General features: G+C 36.5%; 1 protein-coding gene across 2 annotated transcripts in view; it reads right to left on the bottom strand.

Moving 5' to 3' along the window:
- The window catches only part of syt9a (synaptotagmin IXa), a 64,385-nt gene extending 44,280 nt beyond the window's left edge, over window positions 1-20,105 (bottom strand). Inside the window, exon 1 of one of the 2 annotated variants that reach the window (XM_067419713.1) lies at window positions 19,632-20,105. In XM_067419713.1, the coding sequence (XP_067275814.1) occupies window positions 19,632-19,779 (148 nt within the window). In that variant the 5' untranslated portion in view covers window positions 19,780-20,105. The remainder of the gene's footprint in view (window positions 1-19,631) is intronic. The other variant, XM_067419712.1, reaches the window with a different exon arrangement.
- Window positions 20,106-23,055: the final 2,950 nt, after the last annotated feature.

Genomic DNA, 23,055 nt, shown 5'->3' with positions numbered 1-23,055 from the left:
CGCTCGCTCTCCTTGCTTGACAACACACTCACTGACGTCACCCACTTTACGCCGCATTCTCCTGCATTATTCGCGGGCTAAATATTGTCATTAGGAAAATGCAGAAACTATTACTGACTAATGCACATATGATAATAAACAGAGGAAGCTAGGGTTGGTCGATGTCTGCCTTTTTGGCATCAGACGTCGACGATGTCTACGTACAGTGAAGCGAATGTACAGTGACGGGACATAACTTCATAAGTGATTCAAACTATGCTTTCTGCAATGGCTGGCGCAGAACCAAAGACGGACGCGCTCAGCGCTTAATCCCGCTTATGTTTATTTTAGATTTCATTCAGATATTTAAATACATATAATTTATAGCAAAATAATACATTTATAGTTTGTAAAATACACAAATGTGTCTATGGAAGCAGCAATAAACAATAATTTCAAATGTATTTGCCTACATACACTACAGGCCAAAGGTTTGGGCACATTACTGTAATGTTTTTGAAAGAAGTTTCTTCTGCTCATCAAGCCTGCATTTATTTGACAAAATTACAGAAAAAAAGTAATATTGTGATATATTATTACAATTTAAAATATTTTGTTTTCAATTTATTATACTTTAAATGATCATTTATTTATGTGATAAAAGCTGAATTTTCAGGATGATTCCTCCAGTCTTCAGTGATCATGATCCTTCAGAAATCATTCTCATATGAGGATTTAATGAGTGTTGGAAACAGTTCCGCTGCCTAATATATTAAATGAATAAAAGGTTCAAAAGAATTATTCAAAATAAAAACATATTTTCAAATAATATAAATCTCCTTCACTGTCACTTTTTAATCGATTTAACACATCCTTGCTGAATAAAATTATTGATTTATTTCCAAAAAAAAAAAAAAAAAAAAAAATGACTGACCCCAAATTACTGACCAGTAGTGTATATTGTTGATACAAAAGAGTTCTATTTTTAAAACATTTGCTTCTCTTTTTTTTTTTTTTTTTTTTTACTTTTTATTCATCAAAGTATTATGTGAATCATCATTATTATAATGATTTCTTAAGGATAATGTGACACTGAAGACTGGAGGAATGATGCTAAAAATTCAGCTTTGCATCACAGAAATAAATGATAATTTAAAGTATAATTAATTGGACACGAACACGGGACTCGAGCCTCGACTCGGACTCGAACTCAGGTAATGGTGACTCGACTCGGACTCTTCTTTGGTGACTCGGACTCGGAACACTGGGACTCGAGACTCGACTCGGACTCGACAGTTGGTGACTCGAGTACAACACTGTCAGAAATATATTACTGATCAATGTCATGATTTAAGTATTCCAGAGATCTGCTTTATTATCAATATACTGTATCAGCTACATGCTTACCAGTGCTGTTGACCCCAATAAATGTTCCTAACTTTCACCCCATTAGCTACGACCTAGTTTCAGCCTCAGACGTCACACCCATACATCCATTGGCTTAACATCTGATCCATATGGCACACTTTTCTAGAAACAGTTAAGGTTTTGAAGTATTCTTATATTACCATGACCTTTAATATATCTAAAGCTAAAAAAAAAAAGCTCACTGGGAAAGTTGATTTCTCAATTCATTACTCCTTTAGTACTTCAAAGACTCTGTAACTCCACGTAGTACACGTGGAAAAAAATGTTGTGACATCAGACTCCTTTGTAGAAGAAGCACGGCATCGTGTTTACAACTGTGACAATGATCGCTTACCAGGATCGACAAAATTTTGGAGTTTTCTAGATTTTTAAAAGTATTGTATGCTCTCTGCATTGTTGCAGTAAACTTGCACAATGTTCTTGAATTAATAATTTAAACACACAAGCTGGTCTGTTATTACAGGGACATCAACTTTACAATTTCTCGCCCCTAAACCTGACATGGAACAAAACCAACTACGATTTTTACATTACATGTCAGTCAAACGTCCTCTTGGGCAGTCCTTGACCAGTGAAAGCTATGTAAGTCTAGACCTTCTACCATCAATCTGAAGTTCTGACTAGCTATGGCCCTGACATAAGTCTTTATCAAATACTTCAAGTCCCACAATCACAAAGGAAATCAAAAAAATGTTTTTTTTTGAAGTGCAACACATACAGACTTTTCCACTAAAGAAATAAGCATCTAAACTGTGATACGCTTTCATTGCTGTGACATATTCTGTGTGTACAAAATAAAGGTACACTTATTTTTTTTGCCTTATTAAAACATCTGGTAATGACGCTTCACAGTTCATTATTTGTGACCACACCTTTACTTGCCTAATGCTGCTGAGTCTCCATCAATCAAATACCGCTCTGGTGGGGAGACAGATACTCCACATAATTTTGTTTCACTGGTGGCATAAAATAATAATCTTTATTGGGTCTCTTGATTATTGTTCCACATTTATTTGTAGGTTGGAGCGTCTGGTACATGAGGAACTTGGGAAATCTAAACATGGGTTCCAAATGTTGAAGAAAATGTGGCATAGATCATGCAGTCTGTTAAATTCCCATTAAAAAGCTGTTTGGTGGTTTTTCTAACAGTCATAGTATGATACATGTTATGAGTATTTTAAGGTTGAATGTGACAAACTATAATCTTGAATAAAATAGAGGTTTACCAAAATAATAAGAAATCCTTTAGTATTAGTTATATCAGCAATCCAGTAGCACTGGGTAAATCTTTGTCATCTGTGCTAATTAAATGAATAAATTACATTTTTATTAAAGGAGAAAAAAAAGGTTCATACTTTAGATTAATATCCATTAATATATAACTATTACTATTGAAGGTAACCTAGATTGAACAATTTTAATAACCATGGCATAGTTGATTAATAGTTCAGTATATGGAAATCACATTCTGGGAGTCTCAAACAGCATTGCTTCCTCCTTCATATGTAAATCTTGTGCGTGAAAAACACCACGGAAAAATAGACAAATCTCAACATAACACCAAGTGTGACGCAACAGTCAGATCATTAATATATAGGCCCCCCACATTTTCATAGGCCCGTCCATGTTATAGGCCAGGTAGAACTGTACAGCCAAATCATCGTAAATTCCGCAGGTATTGTGAAGAAACAAGTCCCAAGCGAGGATAATCATGAAAATAAATGTTATGTTCGAGGCTGTACAGGGGATATGAGGATGTTTCATAGTATAGACCTGTCTGTTGTAGCTGCAGAGCAGAACTCCACATTACTATTCATTACCCTTCAGATTTTTAGGCAAAAACAGACAATTTCATTCTAGGGACAATTTCTAGGGTTGGTAAATTGACCTGTAAAACCTGGATTATCTGGACAATGTTTTGCCTGTAAATAAGCCACATAGCCTCTATGTATAGCCTGACAAGCCAGACCCACATCAAGATGAAGTTGGGTCTGGGAACACACCGTTGGAAGGGCTTAATCCGGTAGGGGCGGGATAAACAGTTGTCTTTCAAAGTCCCTCTGCACACAATAGGATAGCACTACAACCAACCATAGCAATGAAGAAGGTGAAGCGGAGCTAGTTGATAGATTCAACTTTTGCCGTATCTGGTCGACAAAACACATCTTCCTTTTTTAAGTTCTTTGTCCAAGTTTTAACTCAAAGTTTTCCAGAGTCACACCCAAAGCCGATTCAAATGAGCGCTGTTCGCCAGTTTCTTTGTTTTCAAGTAGCACGCGGAACCGTCACAACTCTGCCGTCATTATGTTAAGTCCACACACCGACTCTATACACGATGTGATTGGCCAGACCAGAGTTTGGTTTTTCCAGCTCGCAAGCCAACAGAGAGTTGCTAGACGACCCTGGCTGCGAATTAGATTTGCTGCCGCTAGGATGCGTCTAGATTTCTAGGCTACTCTTTGTAGATATCAGATACAAATTTAAAATTGGTGTTTTAACTCATTCTAGGGCACCTTTAACTAATATAAATTTAAAAAAAAAAAAACTATAAAGGATGAACAATTGATTATTAATTACAATTATTTATTAATTTATTATTAATTAATTATTAATTTGTCTGAGGTGTAAGCAATGTACATGTTCAGAGTAAAAAAGACAAGTTCTCACGGCACAGACAGTAATTAGTTGGTAATTTTTTATAATTGGTCTTAATTATTAACATAAGAGTTGTTAATGAATATGATCCCATTCAGTAATTATCTCAAATCGTAATTATTGCCTAATACAGAACAGCCCCAGTCCTAAAGTCACTGTTACTTACCGATTTAGAAGTAGCTTTGTATATAATAATAATAATAATAATAATAATAATAATAAGAATAACTGATGTGCAAAATGTCCTGTATTACTTCCTGCATAGTTACCTAATAATGATTGACCATTCTTTTTATATGACATACCGATAGTGGTATTTTGCTCTTGTTTTTTTTTTTATTTTTTTTTTATATATATATATATATATATATATATATATATATATATATATATATATATATATATATATATATATATATATACATAGCAGCCTAAATAATAGCTGTTGAGTAGCAAGGTAGTAGCAGGTAATAAACTTGTAACACATATTTACATGTAATAAACTGTAAAAGTGCTGTTTTGTGCCATTATCCACATAATATTCCACAGAAAACCCATGTAGAATTTACATCTCCCCAGCATTCAGCAGAGACACCAGCTGCCAAACTCTATTTGATTTGCTCTGTCCCTGTTGAGCAGAGTCCTCTAAAGCAGCCCAATTTCAGTCTACTGAGTGTGTCAGTTACACTTCAAAGTGAAAGCTCCACAATGGCTCATATCTTGTAACCCATAGAAACATTCCAACACACAAAGAGCTTCAAAGAGCTTTGTAGCTGTGATTCCCACTGCGCTGCAGCTGCCTGTATGAATGTATTTTTTTTTTGTTGCAAACTCACAGAAAATACAGATAATTTTGAACTGTACAAGTTCAATTTTTGACTAGTTTGGTTAAGCAGTATGTAAAGAATGATAATGTTTTTTGTTTTTTTGTGTGTTTTTTGTTTTGTTTTTTTGCCCATCAAATTTGTTAAAAAGCTGCTTATTTTGAGGTGAGGTTTTAAATAATAATAATAATAATTATAATGCGGCAAACATTGATCTATTTTAAAACAGTTTGAAGTTACATTGTAACATTTTGGTCTAGATAAAGATTATCCAAGAGGGTTTCAAAACAAATTATTATTAATTAAAATAAACTCAAGTAATCCAAAAGTGAGAAATAGGCAACGTACAGTACAGCATTTTATGACTCAAACAATACTGTACAAATAAAAAGTGTACAAGGAGGAACTTAAAGGCCCACTGAAATTCCTTTAAAACGATCAGCATTTCGGCCGTTTCACACCACAAGCGTAAGCAGTGCATGAGCTGCACATCAGCGTGACTACACACTCACTGCAGCTGCAGATACGCGAGAGTATTCACACTGAAAGCATTTGTACAGTGTCACAGCAGCGGCTGGCTCCCACGCTAGACCCTATATCTGTAAATTAAATAAAGTTTATGTAATTTTCTGGCTAGTTTACTTTACTTTTTATAATTCTAACTATACTTTCACCCAAACTGAATAATTAAAACAAGTTTAAATGGGTAAATCTTCTACATATATTTTTTATTCTTCGTTTTCTTTTCTGACATACTCCAGTTATTGTTAAAACACACCACACACGCTTCTTGTGTGCCTTTTGAGTGATTTTTGTGTGATATTATATTTATTTTGTCATTTAAACGTGTGCTTTCACTTTAATTGTGCGTCAGCTCACCACCAAAACCCCCGCTTCACTGGTGCTCACGCGATGCTCCTGCTTGACGCTCAGGGTTAGTGTTAGTTCGTATGTATAATACGCCATAAAGTGCGTATCATATGCACGTGAAAAACAGCATAGACACGCCAAAATGAGTTTTGCCGTATATATTCCACGACATTGCACACTCGTACTATTTAAACGCATTTTCGTGAGAATAGCCTGGAATATTGCACATGTTCATAGACCCCTAAAAGGTACAATACCAACATACTAGGGGGTCATTCACCCTCTGTATCCTGTTACATGCCAAAGCTCAGAGTAGTTATGCTAGACCATCTGACCACATTCCACAGCTTTCTCTAAAGTGGGACTTAGAAGATTAAATGGGATTTCCAATAAGAGGTTAATAAAGCAATGATACTCCAGCCGGTGTTTTTTGATTCTGCAGACTTTACTTTCAACCAAAAACCACGCTGAAGAATACCAAATATTGGTTATGCCTTGGTTTCATAAGAAGGGGACAAATGAGCTCTAAACTTACTTATTCATTGCAAAATCACAGAAGCACTGCACTTGGTATTCAATATTGCCCCTTGTGTAATCAATTCTTTTATCAAAAAATAAAAAATAAAAAATCTTCCAAAAGCTTCCAAAATAAATAACAATGTTAGCATGGCATTCACAGAAAGGCGGCCATTCTGGCACAGTGAGATGCTAGATAATGATTGTTTTGCCTTTTTTCTTTTCACTCTAGCTTCATGCTGCTGATTATTTAATTATAGTTTACACTGCCACTTGGTCTGAATGTCCTGATCTCACATGGAGCAAAAACAATCTTGCTGTAATACTGGTCAAATGTGTTAATTTACTTATCCAATCATATCAAAGCTACGAGGGGGGGATCTGATAATTAGCAAATTGGATCTGATAATAAACCGGCCAACCTTTCAACTACAAAACGAATACGGCGCAAATAAATTTATGAATGTACTGTATGTGGTTTCTTCAAGTAATGGTTTTCAAATTGTAATTTGGCAAAAATTGGAGGAAACACACCTATCCAACACTAAATAGCTTTTAGCGATGCTGTTTTAATTAAAATACATTTACAACTATTTAAAAAATAAAATAATACTTTTCTAAATTATTTGTGTTATATGTTACAATAACTGAATGTAACCGACTTACATTTAAAATTGGCTTTTCATAGAGTTTGGACAAGATATATTTATACAGATACAAAAAACATTTTTCAACAGATTCGGATATTGGCTTTGTTGCACATACCTATAAGGAGCGATTTCTTTGTGATCTGGAACCAAACACTTGCAACAATATTTTTAAGATATCCCTTAGTTATTATAATTTTTTAATTATTACTTGTTTTTGTTTTAGCTTACGGGCTTTGTTACAACTGTACTGTGTTCTTCAAAACTGCTAATTGGTAGATTTCTGCAAATTTTCAGGGGTGTTGTTTTCTGGATCATGAAAAACATCATTGTTTAAAACTCCAAACTTATTCGCACAATGCAAGAATACACATATTCTTAACAAGTCACACAATTTTAGGTATCATTCATGTCCATAGAACAAACAATGCAAAGTGAGTTACACCCTAGTTTTTATATTTAGGTTGAACAATTACTGTAAACATCATTAATAACATATGAAGAGTTTAGATGCAAAAGCATTTAAAAGTCACTTATACGATACTGAATGAATGCTCTCTGAATATAGTATACAGGCGCTGGTCATATAATTAGAATATCATCAATAAGTTGATTTATTTCACTAATTCCATTCAAAAAGTTAAACTTGTATATTATATTAATTCATTACACACAGACTGATATAATTAAAATGTTTAGTTATTTTAATTTTGATGATTATAACTGACAACTAAGGACAAATCCAAATTCATTAGCTAAGAAAATTTGAATATTGTGAAATGGTTCAATATTAAAGACACTTGATGCACAACTCTAATCAGCTAATTAACTCAAAACACCTGCACATGCTTTTAAATGGTCTCTCAGTCTAGTTCTGCAGGCTACACAATCATGGGGAAGACTGCTGACTTGAAAGTTGTCCAACAGATGACCATTGACACCTTGCACAGGGATGGCAAGACACAAAATGTCATTGCAAAAGAAGCTGGTGGTTCACAGAGCTCTGTGTCCAAGCAAATTCATTGTGAGGTGAAGGGAAGGAAAATATGTAGTAGAAAAAAGTGTACAAGCAATAGGGGATAACCGCATCCTGGAGAGGATTGTGAAACAAAATCCATTAAAAAATGTGGGAGAGATTCATTGGCGTAAAAAATACGCCAATAGCGTTTCATTTATACTGACTATAGTTTGACTGGAGCCTTTCAGCTTTGTAAAGACGCAGTTTCCTTCTAATCTCTAACCATTTCTCATCATAATCTCCTCCATATCGCCTTGAAATACAGCATTCTGTGCAGAATTCAAATGGGTCAGATATGTTTTGTTGTCTGTGTCAAGTGACCCGCTCTGTGCTCTCATGTCTCTTGACTGGAACAGTCTGTGCTGTGTGCACTGCGTCCGTATGCGTGAAACTAACTGTAAAACCAGTCTTCATTTGTCTCAACTGAATGCATATTTACACAGTTCCCTATCCCCAATATAGTGCACCATGTGCCATTCACCATGTAGAAAATAGTAAATGTGTGAACAAGTGACTGATTTCAGCCACAGCTTAAGCATCTATGTGATATGATGATGTCATAAAAATCTGTGATCCATTTTAGCAGAAGTAACAGAATGTACATTTTGAATGCTTATATCTCCTAATTTTTTTTTCATTTATTTTTTTCATTGTTTTGGAACACACCAGCTTATTCAATACCTTACAGCTAACATATTAATAAAACATTTATTTCTAGATGCCTAATGTTTTTAAAGTTGTCATGAATTTTATTTGTTATACTGTTGTCTAAGGTCAACTTATGATGTTTGCGTGTTTTTTACATTCAAAAACATCATAAAGAATAAGTAATAGGCTATTTTCTAATCTTGGTTTGAGGCTCTCTCTTGAATGCTGGGTTTTGAATGGGCGTGCTGCACTGAAGACTTGGAAGTAAACTCCCACGGCAAGGATTGGATGAGCTTTGCATATTATAATGAGCTTCAGCTCCCCTGTCAGTACACGTGGTGGATTGTTTTGAAAGCATGTGGGGACATAGCAACCGGAATAAATCGTCCATAGGGCTCACAAAATATATTTTTATAAACAAACACATTATTTATCTTTCATCCACCCACGATTGATTTCAATTTATTTTTTATTTTTTATTACTTGGCCTGCCAGTTCGGTGGAGATAACCACGAACCATACACACACACACACACAGCCCCGGGATGTTGGGCTTTGCGTGCGAGCCCTGACCCATACATGTCTGAGTCTGATCCCAAATTGCAATGAACCAACAACACCATAAATAAAGGATTTTTTAGCCTTCGACAGCATGCTAAGGTATGTTCAGTTATACTCATACACATAATCAATAGATCTATATAAAACAATCTGTAACAATACAAAACTATTTCACATATAAAACATGTTTTTTACTCGCATTAGTGTGTTAACATTCATTAATGTAATCTCATCCTGTCTGCAAATCCAGGCTCTTGTTTATAAAATAATCCGTGGTTAATTGAAGGAGCATACCAGGGATGGAAATTAGCACCCGCACCAGCCAAATGCGGGTGATTTTGAGTTGTGACTTGAGTTGTGGCTTCACCTTCCGCCCACCGTGGCGGGTAATTAAAAATAGCATACTGTTTCACCTCTTTGTAAACTTTGCTCAATGCATGCAACCAGTCGTTTTCGCCGTCATCATCATCCGGTGTAGAGCCAGAAGAAGCGAATAAGAACTTGCATGCTCTGAGATAAGAGTCATCTCTGTGCACTCATCAGAAAGCGCGCACACGTCTCACAGCGCGCAAATATTGTGTTCTCTTAAGTGAACTGTTGTATACAGTCGAGAAAGAAGACGTATTTCCCTGCATTAGATCTTAAAGGGGCAGTAGCCTTTACTGCTGTCTGTTTAATCTCAAACAAAAGATAAGGACATCACTCACTATTCATGATTGAATAGCTTTTGTAGGTTTAATAAGGATTAATATTTAATTTAAACAGTTAAATATGCAGTTATTTTACATTTGATTACTTTATTCAATTTATATACCTCCCTGCAGGCCTGTAGGCCTGTACATGTACATGAATCAGGTCAAGTTAAACATTTTAGTTAGAATTTTATTTTATACTGTGCATTGTTGCAATGTGCTAAATAAATTTTCGCATAATTTGTAATTTATTTGTTATTTGAAACTTTAATATTAATTTATGCAATTGCAATGCCTTGATTTTTAGTAAAGTTACACAGTCATAGCCATAAATGCAATGGTACTAATAATTAGCATAATTTATTTTGGTGTTTCGGCCTTGGTTTCCTCTTTTTCGGGTTCGGCCAAGCATTTTGATTTTGATCCATCCATACTGACAATGTTCTGCTAGGTATGTCTTCAACATACCATCGGAAGATGCCAAAATTCTTATGTTAAATTTATAAAAGTTTATTATGTGAGGTGAACAATTTAATTTGCCTTTAAAAAATGTTTTATACCAACAAGCATTTTTTTATTTTATTTTGCATTTCATTAACTCATAGGACAAACTAAAAATATTTAATTGATAGCAGGAATTCCATCCAATGAATTTGTATATAAGTGCCCACAGCCTAAACACACACACCCTTCTGGTAACCACAAAATTACAGAAACTCCTCAATGTGCAACATAACTGAACATTAAACACTTACATAAACTAAAATCATCTTCCCCTTTACTGAAAAACACAAACACACACTGAAAAATAACACTTTATTCCATACATTTGCTCTCCTAGCGCACTCCCTTGCAAAGCATGCTGGGATCCACTGCCGTTAGTTATGTCAGCACAAATATTTCATGTAGTTTTAACGCAAATTAATTAAGTAAACTTCATTTCCCTTTATCGAGGGAACTCGCACTGCGTCGTCGAGTGACGACACTCTGGGGAACGCCCTCGGCGTGACGTCTCTGAAGCATGAATGAAATCTGTCACCAATCTGATTGATGCTACGTCATGACGTAGTAAGTGACAGCATATATGGAAGCTATAAGAGGATGCCGTCACATAGTAAAGACAGCTTTTGCTCTTCAGTGGAGGCGCTCTATGTGAAAAGCATATTGTTTGTCTATTTATTGTTTATCTGTCCCTTATATATAGTGGAAGCAAGCATGGCAAGCGAGCAATTTAGACGGTGCGGGCACTTCATTAAGGGCATGGACACACACCAGCTGTGTGTGCAGTGTCTCGGAGCGCAGCACGCTCAGGCGGCTCTTGAGGGAGCCGCCTGCAGCGAGTGTGAGAAGCTGCCGCTCCGAGTGCTGCGCTCGCGGCTGGCCGTTTTTACCGAGACCGGCCAGGCTCGAATCCCCAGGGATCGGGTCCCGCGTCTGTTGAGGCAACGCGGCGGTGACGATCATGGAGCTCTCAACTGGATCTCGCGACGGGAGGCGGGCATGCTGAGGCATCTTCCCACTCCTCGTCCTATGATTCAGAAGCCTTTCAGCAATATCTCCCTCACTGCTCGGGGCCTCCAGACACAAGAGAGGCCTCGAGTGGGCAGTCCCGGCCATCCACCAGCGCCGCCTACCGGCAGGCGCAAGAAGAGAGCGTCGCCTTCCGTGCCCCTCCCGAGGGAGCTTGACAAAGGAGACAGCGTTTCCTAATTTATTAAGAGAGGTCAGCACAGTGGAGGAGATTGGACCAGCTGTTGGTGTGTTTTGGCCCACCCAAGAAGGGGCTGCCTGCTGCAAAACAGACGATCAGTAATTGGATCGTCCAGGCTATAGCCACGGCTTATCGGGTGCGCAATTTGCCTTCACCCATGGCCGTGAGGGCTCACTCCATGAGGGGCTTGGCCTCCTTGGTGGCCCTCCTTTCGGGAGCTTCGCTTATCGAGATTTGCGAATGGCGGGTTGGGCCAACCCTCACACCTTCATAAGGTTTTATAAGCTGGATCTTATCCCGGGGGGGAGGAGGATGGCAGATTCACACTAGGATGGGCGTGATGCAGTGTGGCATAGTGGGTATTCATTCCCCAGAGTGTCATCACTCGACGACGCAGTGCGACTTCCCTCGATAAAGGGAACGTCTCGGGTTATGTCTGTAACTCTTGTTCCCTGAGAGGAAACAAATTTTATGTGGCATGTTTATTGCCACATAAGAAGTTCGATCGGGTTTAGCTCTATGTGGGCCAATGTCAGACCTGAGTTAGTGGGTGGGGCTACATAATCAGGCATTGTTCATATTTTGTTGAGGCGAGGTTTCACTATACGATGACGTCAAGGTATGGCATATTATGAGATCGATCACTTGCACAAAGCTTTTCTTTGACTAACAAGGAAGTTTTAATTTCTGAAACTTGCATGATATTCTTATATTGCCATTATATTGTATTTTATATTTTAAAAGCTCAAGGGAAATTTGATTTCTCAATTCATGACCCCTTTAATAAGTTTGGTATTTTTTTTACATTATTTATTATTTATTATTTATTTATTTCATTTCAGTTAACATTTATTTCAAGTAATTACACAAATATGTGTAATAGCCTAATGTTCTTAGTATTTCCTTCCTGTGACAAGCTAAAATATTTACATTGAATTAAATAGAAATGGAATTAAATACTGTTTCTGTAACCAAATGATAACCAGGGGGAAAACATACATACAGACTTTGATTTATAAACAAGCCCGATATACACCTATAACTCTTATTTTGAAATGACTGTGCTTTACTATTGCAGGCCGATCAATCAATTTCAGGTGAGGGAGGAAAAATAAACGTTCAACCATTTACAACATATTACAGTACAAATACCGTAAACTTTGTCATAATTGATCAGCCTTAGTTCATAAGCAATCGCTTGGCATAAATGTGCCCTATTAAAGGTGTCATGAACTGGCTTTTTAATTTTTTTGTTATACTGTTGTCGGAGGTAAACTAACAATGTTTGTGTGTTTTTTACATTCAAAAAAACATAACTAATAAGTAATAGTCTATTTTCCACACTGGTTTTGAGGCTCTCTCCAAAACGCTGGGTTCTGATGGGCGTGCCACACTGAAGATTTGGAAGTAAACGCCCCCGGCTAGGATTTGATAAGATTTGCATATTTAACGAGCTTCAGCTCCCCTGTCAGTTCAGTGACAAGAGAGGAGAGAGTGAGGGAGAAGCTGCAACCGGAATGATTTTCCGGATCACAGGGCTCGTAAATGTCTTTATCAAACAAACACAATGATTTATTTATTTTTCATCCACCCGCGATAGATTGGACTATTATTTTTATATTACACATAGCCGCAAGATCGGACGATATAAGCGCAAACCGCGCTTATGTATGTGCTGAATGTATGTGCGCGTGGTTTACGCTTATATCGTCCGATCTTGCGGACGATATAAGGGCCCGCGCACCGCCCTTCAGATGTCAACTTCAGAGATAAAGAATAGCACAGATCAAGAACGGACAACTAATAGAGTCATCGGCCTGCCGGGCTTTGCGAGCCCTGGCCCATACGTGTCTGAGTCCAGCGTGCGAAAGGTATGTTCTGTTAGACACGAACAGATAAGCAAAACGATCTATAACAATGCAATTAGACGATCTATAACATGGCAATACTATCACATATAAAAACACATTCCTGTCAGAGATTTGTTTAAAAATGATAACGCAGTGAACTGAAGTGAACATCACTGTCTTCCCCACGTGAGCTGAAACCTCAGTAAATATAAAGTTAAACAATTATTCCTAATATTAGGGTCAGAAGGAAGCTTATGCAGCGACTGTGTTCTTTCATAACCAGGAATAGCGCAATATCTTAATCTTCTTCTGCATGAAATTGTTGTTGACCAGCTAGCACGAGCTGATCAGCTCCATGAGTCGGTGGGCGGGCTACTGGATTAGACTGTAGAGGCGGTGTTTTTGTCACGTACTGACGTCAGTATAAATCCCAGGACTGTTTGCTGAGCCTGGTGTCTATAAAAGCTTTTCTTTGACTAACAAGGAGGGTTTCAGCTCTATAACTTACAGGATATTCTTATATTACCATTAACTTTTATATATCAAAAGCTCAAGGGAAAGTTGATTTCTCAATTTGATTTTGCCCTGCAGCTCAGTCTGGAAACCTGTACATACTTTTCTCCTGTTTCTGTTACACATTTGCGGGAACTAATCACAGAGTGGAATATCCACCTGGCATGTTATTGGTGGCTTTAACACATTGATTGATGCCTATTGATCAAGCCTGGTCTGATTGGTTGAAGGACAATGGTTGAAGGACTATCCAATTGCATACAGAGTTATTTGAATTATGCGTGTTGACCATGCCTCTTGTGGTCTGATTGGTTAAAGGACTATCCAAATGTGTACAGAGTTAGAGTTATTTGAATGTAGACATGTGCCGATTTTCGATAATGCGATTTATCAAGATAATGAATATGCACGATATTGTTATTGTGGGCACTTTAAAATATCGTAAATAATAATTTATTAACAATTAATAATTTTGTATAATGCACTCAAGAATACTTTGCCCATCAACCGTATAAATGCTCAACACCGCTGTATTCTGCGTCAACGGGACACAAGCTCAGGTGTAAATGAGAAGCATATGAACGAGTGAAGGAGACGCGCTGCTGAAGTGCCGCTCAGTGACAGCAGAGGGCGCTGATGAACTGCAGAATGCAGCAATTACCCCGGAAACCCCACAAACAAAACAAACCGTATGTAGTTTTTAAAACAGCCATTAGTTTTTGTAATCTCAATGTTGTTCATCAAAGCACCAAATACTTAATAATTAAAGACTTAATAGGCTATTAATTTTCAAACTTAAACATTTTTATGTTTTAATCTGGACTACAACATGCCCTAATGATTAGAACTGTTCTAATTATTTGTTATTGTTCATTAAAACTTTGAGACATACAACTTCATTAGTTAACATGTTAATTCATTATTACCAAACTGACAATGAAAAATAATTAAAAATAATTAATTATTCTAAGTAATGGTAATTTTCCTAGTTACTGTATAATAACTTTAAAATCAAAATAACTTTTTTAATGGACCTAAGATAAAACTAACAATGATCAGTATTTCTTAACTAACATTAACAAAAACATTATTACTTTCTGTAACAAATGTAGCTATCTTAGTTAATGCATTAAATAATGATACCTTATTGTAATTTGTAAGCCTGCCTGTTGTTCTTTATAGCCTAATTATTTTGCACTTTAATCTGTTTGAAAATTGTACTTTTACAGCTCTGAAAAAAAATCAAGAATCACTTAATCAAAATCACTTCTCAATGAGTGGTCTCTTAATTTTTTTTCAGAGCTGTATATATTTTTGGTGCATTATTGTATTTAAACATTCAGTTATTTTTGTTATTACAAAAATAGTTCTTAATGTAGTTATGTTATGCTATGGCAACACTTTTTTTTGCAACTTATTTCAATATCATGATAATATCGTATATCGTGATAAAACTTCAGCAATTAATCGCAACATGAAAAATTGATATCGGCACATACCTATTTGAATGATGCTTGTTTATCACGCCTCTTGTGGTCTGATTGGTTGAAGGACTATCCAATAGCATACAAAGTAATTAGAATTATGCTTGTTGATCACATCTCTTGTGCAGTAGATTAAGGGCGTTTTCACACCTGAAAGTCCGCACCAAGGTCCGAATCAAAGTTTGTGTTTTGATACATTGTATCCATTTGGTTAGTTTTGGTTTGCTTTCACATTGCAGTTATACAAGCGCACTAAATAACTTTACATGACGCACTGGCGTCCTGTCGTCCATCATCTATGTGGGCTGCATCTTAACATTGATTGGTTTGTTAGCGGATGTGTGTCTGACTTGACCTGCATTGTCAATTCATCGGGTCACTTTGACAAGAATGAATGAACAGACGCATATCGTTCCCAATACTGTTAATATTATGGTATTACTATCTGCAGCACCAACTATACACGAGACAAATTCACCAAATGAACGTCCTCATTGTGCAAACATTTTATCGGCGCCGACAAGAGAGGAGAAGACTAGGCTATACTTTTTTAGCCAAACAATGTTTTTTGTTTTATAGTTATGTTTAAATATTATAATGCTATTTTTAAATTTCATCTAGGCTATATATTGATTGTGAAACGTGGACAGATGTGCAATATATGTCAAAGACATGAGGTCAGAAATGATTTTGACCACTTCATTATAAGTTTTGTTTTGTAGAAAGCTTTGTATAAATTGTATCTTAATTTTAATAAATGTTTCTTCATTTGCCTGAATAAGCTTTAATAAATAATATAGCAGACAAACCGTGACGGAGCGATCAACTGGAGCAGTCTCATGAATAAAGCGAAACTCAGCATATAGGCTTGTCTCACAGACATGAGAAATGAGAACCTTTGTTCAGTTTGGTCCGAACCGAGACTACCTCTTTTCGTCGGACCAAATTTCGTCTGTTTGGTCCGGACCATGGTCCGAAGGAGGTTTCACACCTGTAATTTTGGTTCGTACCAAACTGAAAAGTCTGAAAATTCAGACAAAACAAGGTAAGTGTGAAAGCACCCTAAAAGATTGAGCTTGGTCTGGTGATGGTTTGGCCAGATAAAGATGTGGGCACTTTCGTGTATTATTGCACTTGAATATTTAAGTTGGTAATGCTTAAAAACATGATGCAGCCGTGCATATGGAACTGATTATCTGATTAAAATATCAACAAATTAGTTTACAAATCATTCACTATAGAGGGTGGTGACTGTGGTTATGCCCACTGAGTGGCAAAAACGCTGAGCGGCAGCAATGGTTTTCAACATAAATGCCGAAAAAAACATTAAAACATTTTAAAATGGGAAAGAGCTTTGAGATTGATTGTACATATGGATTTGACAAGAAATCTGAGGTATATTTTTACAGACTGCCCGAAGCTACAGAAAAGAGAAGCAAATGGATCACTGCAGTTAACAAATCAACTGGACAACTGGATTTGCAGTTATTTTTGTGTCAGTATTTTAAATTTTGGGGTAAAATTATATCTTATATTAAATATATATTATATTGATGATTCATCAATTCAATATTTACCGTCTTATACAATGACTAATGGGATGTTTTTACATTAACTCGGACAAAGATTATACAAGGTGTGTGGGCTGGACGATATTAAAATATATGACATTGATATACAGCTCTGGAAAACATTAAGAGATGTTAAGCGGTCTCGTATTTTTTATTTTTTGTATGTGATCACAGGGATTTATACCTACCTATATTGTTATATAAAGCGTTCACAGGCATATTTGCTCTATCTATGTCAGGAAACACGATTCCTGGCTGCGTGTCAATATCCATGGATCACTGGATCTTTTGTCATTTGTAAGGAACACTTAAATCATGGCCAACCTTTAGTTTGAACTGACAATATTTTGTTTAACTTGTGTTTTCTAGTTTCTATCATTAAATCCAGTCAAGCAGCCACTCTTTTGCCATTCAGTCTGGCTGAGGGGGCGTTCCGTCAGGAAAGTGATGTCAATGCATACCTTCTATTGGTAAAAGTGTTTTGTGGTAACAGAGTTGTGCAAAGAACAAATTAAGTCTTTATTAATCAATCTGCCCAGTAATCATGAATTGTTTGAAAAATAGTAAAAGTTGTTGGTGTTTAACTACCAATATTGTTATCCGTTTATGTTTTTGGAGTCTTCCAAAATGTCTTTTTCCAATGCATCTGCATTTTTGACAAATTCATTCTTTTGCATGAAAATAATGCTTTTGCATTCTCACATGGTCTGCTCATAAACCTCTTTCATAAGTTCCGTTCAGAGAAAACCTATTCAAAAACAAAAAAAATGTTCTGAGACATTGTCACACTCATGTGTGATGCCACTCACCTAATATGTAATGGCATGTCTCAGCTGTAGCGTTTTATTGCAGCATTACAGTGGGAATTGGGTTATGGTGCAGGCTATTGGCTCTCAATGAACTAAAACCAACCATGTCAATGGAGCCACATGAGCTCTGTGTGTGCGAGAGAGCGTGAGAGATGCCAATATAGAGTCAATGAATCTTGAGCTGGAGTGCATATATGAGTGATGGGGAGGTGAATTGGGTTACATTTTGGCATTCATATTAGCTTGATGTCTGATATATCTGATTTAATTTATCCCGTGAAGGAATGCATTTTATGTATGTCATGAACTATACCAAAAGCTTTGTCCTAATTCAGACTCAGAGTACTAGAATACGAAACATATATGTATGTATTATTAAAAAATGAAGATGAATCATTGTAAAAACTATTGAGGTAGATTTAACACTGGTTACCAGTTTCCAAAAGATTATTGCCCTCTTGCTCAGCCGGTGCTGTAGCTTTTGAATCCAAGCTGTCAGATTCCAATTCTGCCCTTTTTTAAAGTTGGCCTGTGCTGTTGGAATAGGTTGTGCTTTGTGTCTCAATCTAAATGAATCTACACAGTACATTATGTGAAGTAACAGATGCCATATATTCGATTCAAACGCAACGTTTATCCTTCTAAACAATGTGGCGTCAGCAATATTATACTATTATAGAGGTTTTGTTGTAGATGTCTGTCTTTAAAAAAAAAAAAAAAAAAAAATTGTGTATAGTGCTAATTAATTGAGATTTCTTACAGCTCTTACAGGTTTTTGGCCTTGTCTGTTCCGTTGCTTCTATTACTCTCCCCTTTTTTGTAAGTCGCTTTGGATAAAAGCGTCTGCTAAATGATTAAATGTAAATGTAAATTATACTGTAGTATCTGAAGAAAAATAATAATTGAAAAAACTAATGATGATGAAATGTTAGAAATGTGTAATGGGTCAGACTATCCCAAAGGACATGGCATTAAGAGAATTGATTTTAATAAGGACATAACTGGTGTGAAGCTGTGAACAGTTAATCGTGTCATCACCTCATTTCCAATAATCTTTCACTTCTACACATCAAAGTGTGTACTCTGCTGTGGTATTGCTCAATGTCTGCTTTGGCATGTTTACTCGTGTATAATTATTACTATTATTAGCCTAATATTATTATTTAGTTATTAAGCTAATTCTATTAAAGGGACAACCCTTGAGTACACTGGAGAAAGCTGAGGTAAGTGTCTCAATTAAGGACTCAACTGTGATAGTTCATGGATCAAACCTACAACCTTTTGGCATCTCAGTGATCTATCCATGTCATAAGGAACAGCCTTTTCACATAGTAATGATGACATATAGCCTACTGGTAAAAAAAAAAAAAAAAAAAAAAAAAAAAAAAAATCTGGATTTGCTATAACACTGAATTAATAAAAGATCAGCTGTGAATAAAAGTCCTGCTGCTTAAACTGCATATACATAAACCAATCTATATATATATACATACACACATACATACATACATACACACACAATGCAATTTTTTTAAAAATAAATAAAAAAACGGTTTTTTTTTTCATTAGAGTATTTGATTATTGTTACTATAATTCGTTCCAAATTCAGAAAACCCAATAAACATTTCTTTAGAATTTATGATGAAACGAATTTGACTATACAGTAAATGCACCGACGCCGACATATTAAATCACAGTGAATATACATTTTGAGCAACAAGTCAATACTAAATGAAATGAAAAAGAAAAAAAATATCCTGGATATGAAGTTGAGATGTTGTAGCATATTAACGTTGGTCGTGCTGCTGAAGGGGGGGAAAAGCATGAAACCGTTTTGTACAGAAGTGTTGCCTACCTGAGTCCGAATACCTCGGCCTGGCAAGGTCTCGGAAATAATAAATGAAATCCAAACAGTTTTCGTTCTGAACCTCCCCCTTAGAACAAAGATCCGATAAGAGTTCTAGTGCTTTTTGACAAATCTCGTCCTCTCTGTCGACAGGCATTTCCCACCAGCATCCTTCTGGATTGTGGAGCTTAAAGCGCAATCCCCTCACAGAGAAACATCATCTCACGGTCGGCATTCCACTCTCGCGGACAAACCAAGCTCTTGGAACAAGCTCAACGTGGAAATTGTTCTCAGTCGTTTTTATTTTATTTTTTTCCTTTCAGAATGCACTCTATACGGTGAAGTTCTTCCGTGATGTGAAGCCCAGTCGTGACGCGAGTGGAGTCAGAAAACAAAAGCCACCGGTTGAATCTTCTCACACACACGCGCGAACTGAAGTGTGAAGCTCAGTGTCCACGCTCGCCGTGGTGCTGAAGACAGTGCGCATGCTCAAAGCCTGATCGCCACGTAATTACTCATTAGCAAAAGCGCTATCACTGTGTTTATTGGTTTACAAAGCTATAGTAGCCTATAGTAGCGCATACCAGTGCCGTACTTTTACTCATTTAAACAGTAACACTTTAGAATAATTGTCGGTCATTTAATATGCAGGAATAGTGCAGGACTAAACGAGTAGTACTACATTTACCTTTCAGCTACTACTATTAAGTAATATAGAAACAAGCTTAACTAATCAGCAAGTGACATCGAATTTAGGACTAAATAGTTCCTTATTAGGTAATTACTGAGGAAGATTGCCATCATTAAGAACTAGTACCCAGTTCGTATATATAGGCTATATATATATATATATATATATATATATATATATATATATATATATATATATATATATATATATATATATATATATATATATATATATATATAGTATATTATAATGCTTTTTTCAGTATTCAAAATGGTATAAAAAGTGCAAAATTATTAAATATAAATGTTAAGACATGTACACACTTTGACATATAGCAAATATATAGCATATAGCAAACTAATATACTATATCATATACATGTACAAAAAATTCCGTGAGTTCAATAAAAAAGTACAGCAACATACATAATCTCAATAAAAGATCAATAAAGTGATCTTTTCATCCACTATTTGTTCCAGAACTATTTTCATCCACTTCTAGAACATTTCAGTTATACCTGTATTACTAAAAAGCACACTTTCTTGCGAAAATGCGTATAAATAATAAGAGTGTGCATTGTCGTGAACTATGAAAAATTATAAATAATTATTAATTCATTAGTAATCACAACATTAACCTCTGAGAGGTGAGCAGTTGTATTTTTTTACTCTCAACGTGACCATAAAATGCATCTAATTACTGTTACCTAGTCAATCTGCAGGAAATGCATAGAAAACTAGTGACCTGAAACAGTCATTTCATTATTCATGAGGCTATAATCTCAGTCAGTAATTGATCAACAAGGGACTATCTCCTAGATTTGATATACTGATTAGTTTAGCTTGTTTGAGAAGTAGCTGAAGTGTTAATGTAGTGCTACTCATTAATCCTGCATTACTTCCCGCATAGTTACTTATTAATGACGGACCATTATTCTAAAGTGTTATAAACAATATTTTAGCTAAAGCTGGGTAAATTAGTTTGTTAGAATGGAATGGAATGGTTATAATGGAACCACTAAAAGCTCCTGTCACCAAGACAAATTCCTTGTGTGTGTAAACCTACTTGCAATAAAGCTGATGCTGAACCTTATGAAGTATTGTATGGTGATCTCTAATACAAGAAGAATACAGCTAAATGATTATCAACTTGTTAATTTCTGGAAGCTGTGCTTTAAATCTTAAGTAAGGTACTAATTTGTGTGTGTGTGTGTGTGTGTGTGTGTGTGTGTGTGTGTGTGTGTGTGTGTGTGTGTGTGTGTGTGTGTGTGTGTGTGTATGTGCGACCTGGTAATCCCTACATTATGGGGACAAAATGTCCCCACAAAGATGGCAATATCCGAAATCCTTGTCCTTGTGGGGACATTTTTAGGTCCCCATGAGGAAAACATCTTATAAATCACACAGAAGGAGTTTTTTAAAGAAAGTAAAAATGCAGAATGTTTCCTGTGATGGGTAGGTTTAGGGGCAGGGGCAGGGGCAGTGTAGGGGGATAGGATGTACAGTTTGTACAGTATGAAATCCATTACGCCTATGGAAAGTCCCCATAAAACATGGAAACACGACATGTGCGTGTGTGCGTGCGTGTGTGCGTGTTTTCCTTTTTTTATGACTAAGATTTAACATTCAGCTGGCTTTTTTATCTGAGAGTCAAAAAAGAAAATAAAAACATGGATTTTTAGACTATAGTATATTTGAGGCATTATTAATACTGCACCAAAGTCAAACTTCCTCATTTTTCATTACACTAAGTCAACAATTTCCAAGAGACTGTCTCAAAGTGGCAGTGGGGTATATGCTCAATGTGTACAGAAGTGCACAGACCTTGACGAGCACTAATAAGGAAGATGCATGCACCTTGTTGGAGAACACTGCTTGAGCTTTCATCACAGTCTCTAAGAGAATAATACACCATTTTTTATACTAAGGTCATCTTAGACAAAATAAAGTGCAAAATGAGGAATAATAAACAATAAAACTAGAAAAGGACAAACTAATAATGTGAGGTGGTGGGCTGGAGTGGGTTTGCTTATAGCCCCCCAGCTCAGCTGTCATGTGTTGGAGTTCACCCCGGTAAACGAGAGGGTCCCTTCCCTGCGCCTTTGAGCTGGGGATAGGTCTCTCACTGTCGTATGTGCCTGCGTTACCGAACGGCAGTGCAAAGTACCCGGCTCTCTTGGGGTCTCTGGGAGTGGTGCTGGAAAGTACTCAGACTAGAGACTCCATTGTTCTACTGGGGGAATTCAACACACGTGGGCAGTGACAGAGACACCTGGAAGGGCGTGATTGGGAGGAACGGCCCCCCTGATCTGAACCCAAGCAGTGTTCTGTTATTGGACTTCTGTGCTAACCATGGCTTGTCCGTAACGAACACCATGTTCAAGCATAAGGCCGTGTGTCCACCAAAGCGTTTTAGCCAGCTAAAAACGCTAGGCGCTCTGCTGAAAACACCTCGCTGTGAGCGCTTGAGAGCGTTTTGGCATGCAGCGTTTTTTTCTTCAGTTGAGACTCTTTGCTTGTTATGATACGGATAATCCGAGGAAGTCTTACTAATTTCACAGGTAGTTTGTTTCTGTATTGATTCTATATAAAATTGCAGATTCAATGTAAAGTATTTGCTCCGGCTTTTCTTTTAAATCATTTTGTTGCGTTATTATTGCTTGTTGTCATCTGATGACGACACACAGAATGTGGCAGTTGGTCTGTGTAGTATTAGTCCCGCCCGTCCTCCACTGTGATTGGA

The sequence above is a fragment of the Pseudorasbora parva genome, chromosome 16 (assembly GCF_024679245.1).
Source record: "Pseudorasbora parva isolate DD20220531a chromosome 16, ASM2467924v1, whole genome shotgun sequence".
Classification (NCBI taxonomy): domain Eukaryota; kingdom Metazoa; phylum Chordata; class Actinopteri; order Cypriniformes; family Gobionidae; genus Pseudorasbora; species Pseudorasbora parva.
This window is presented reverse-complemented; position numbering and strand designations above follow the sequence as displayed.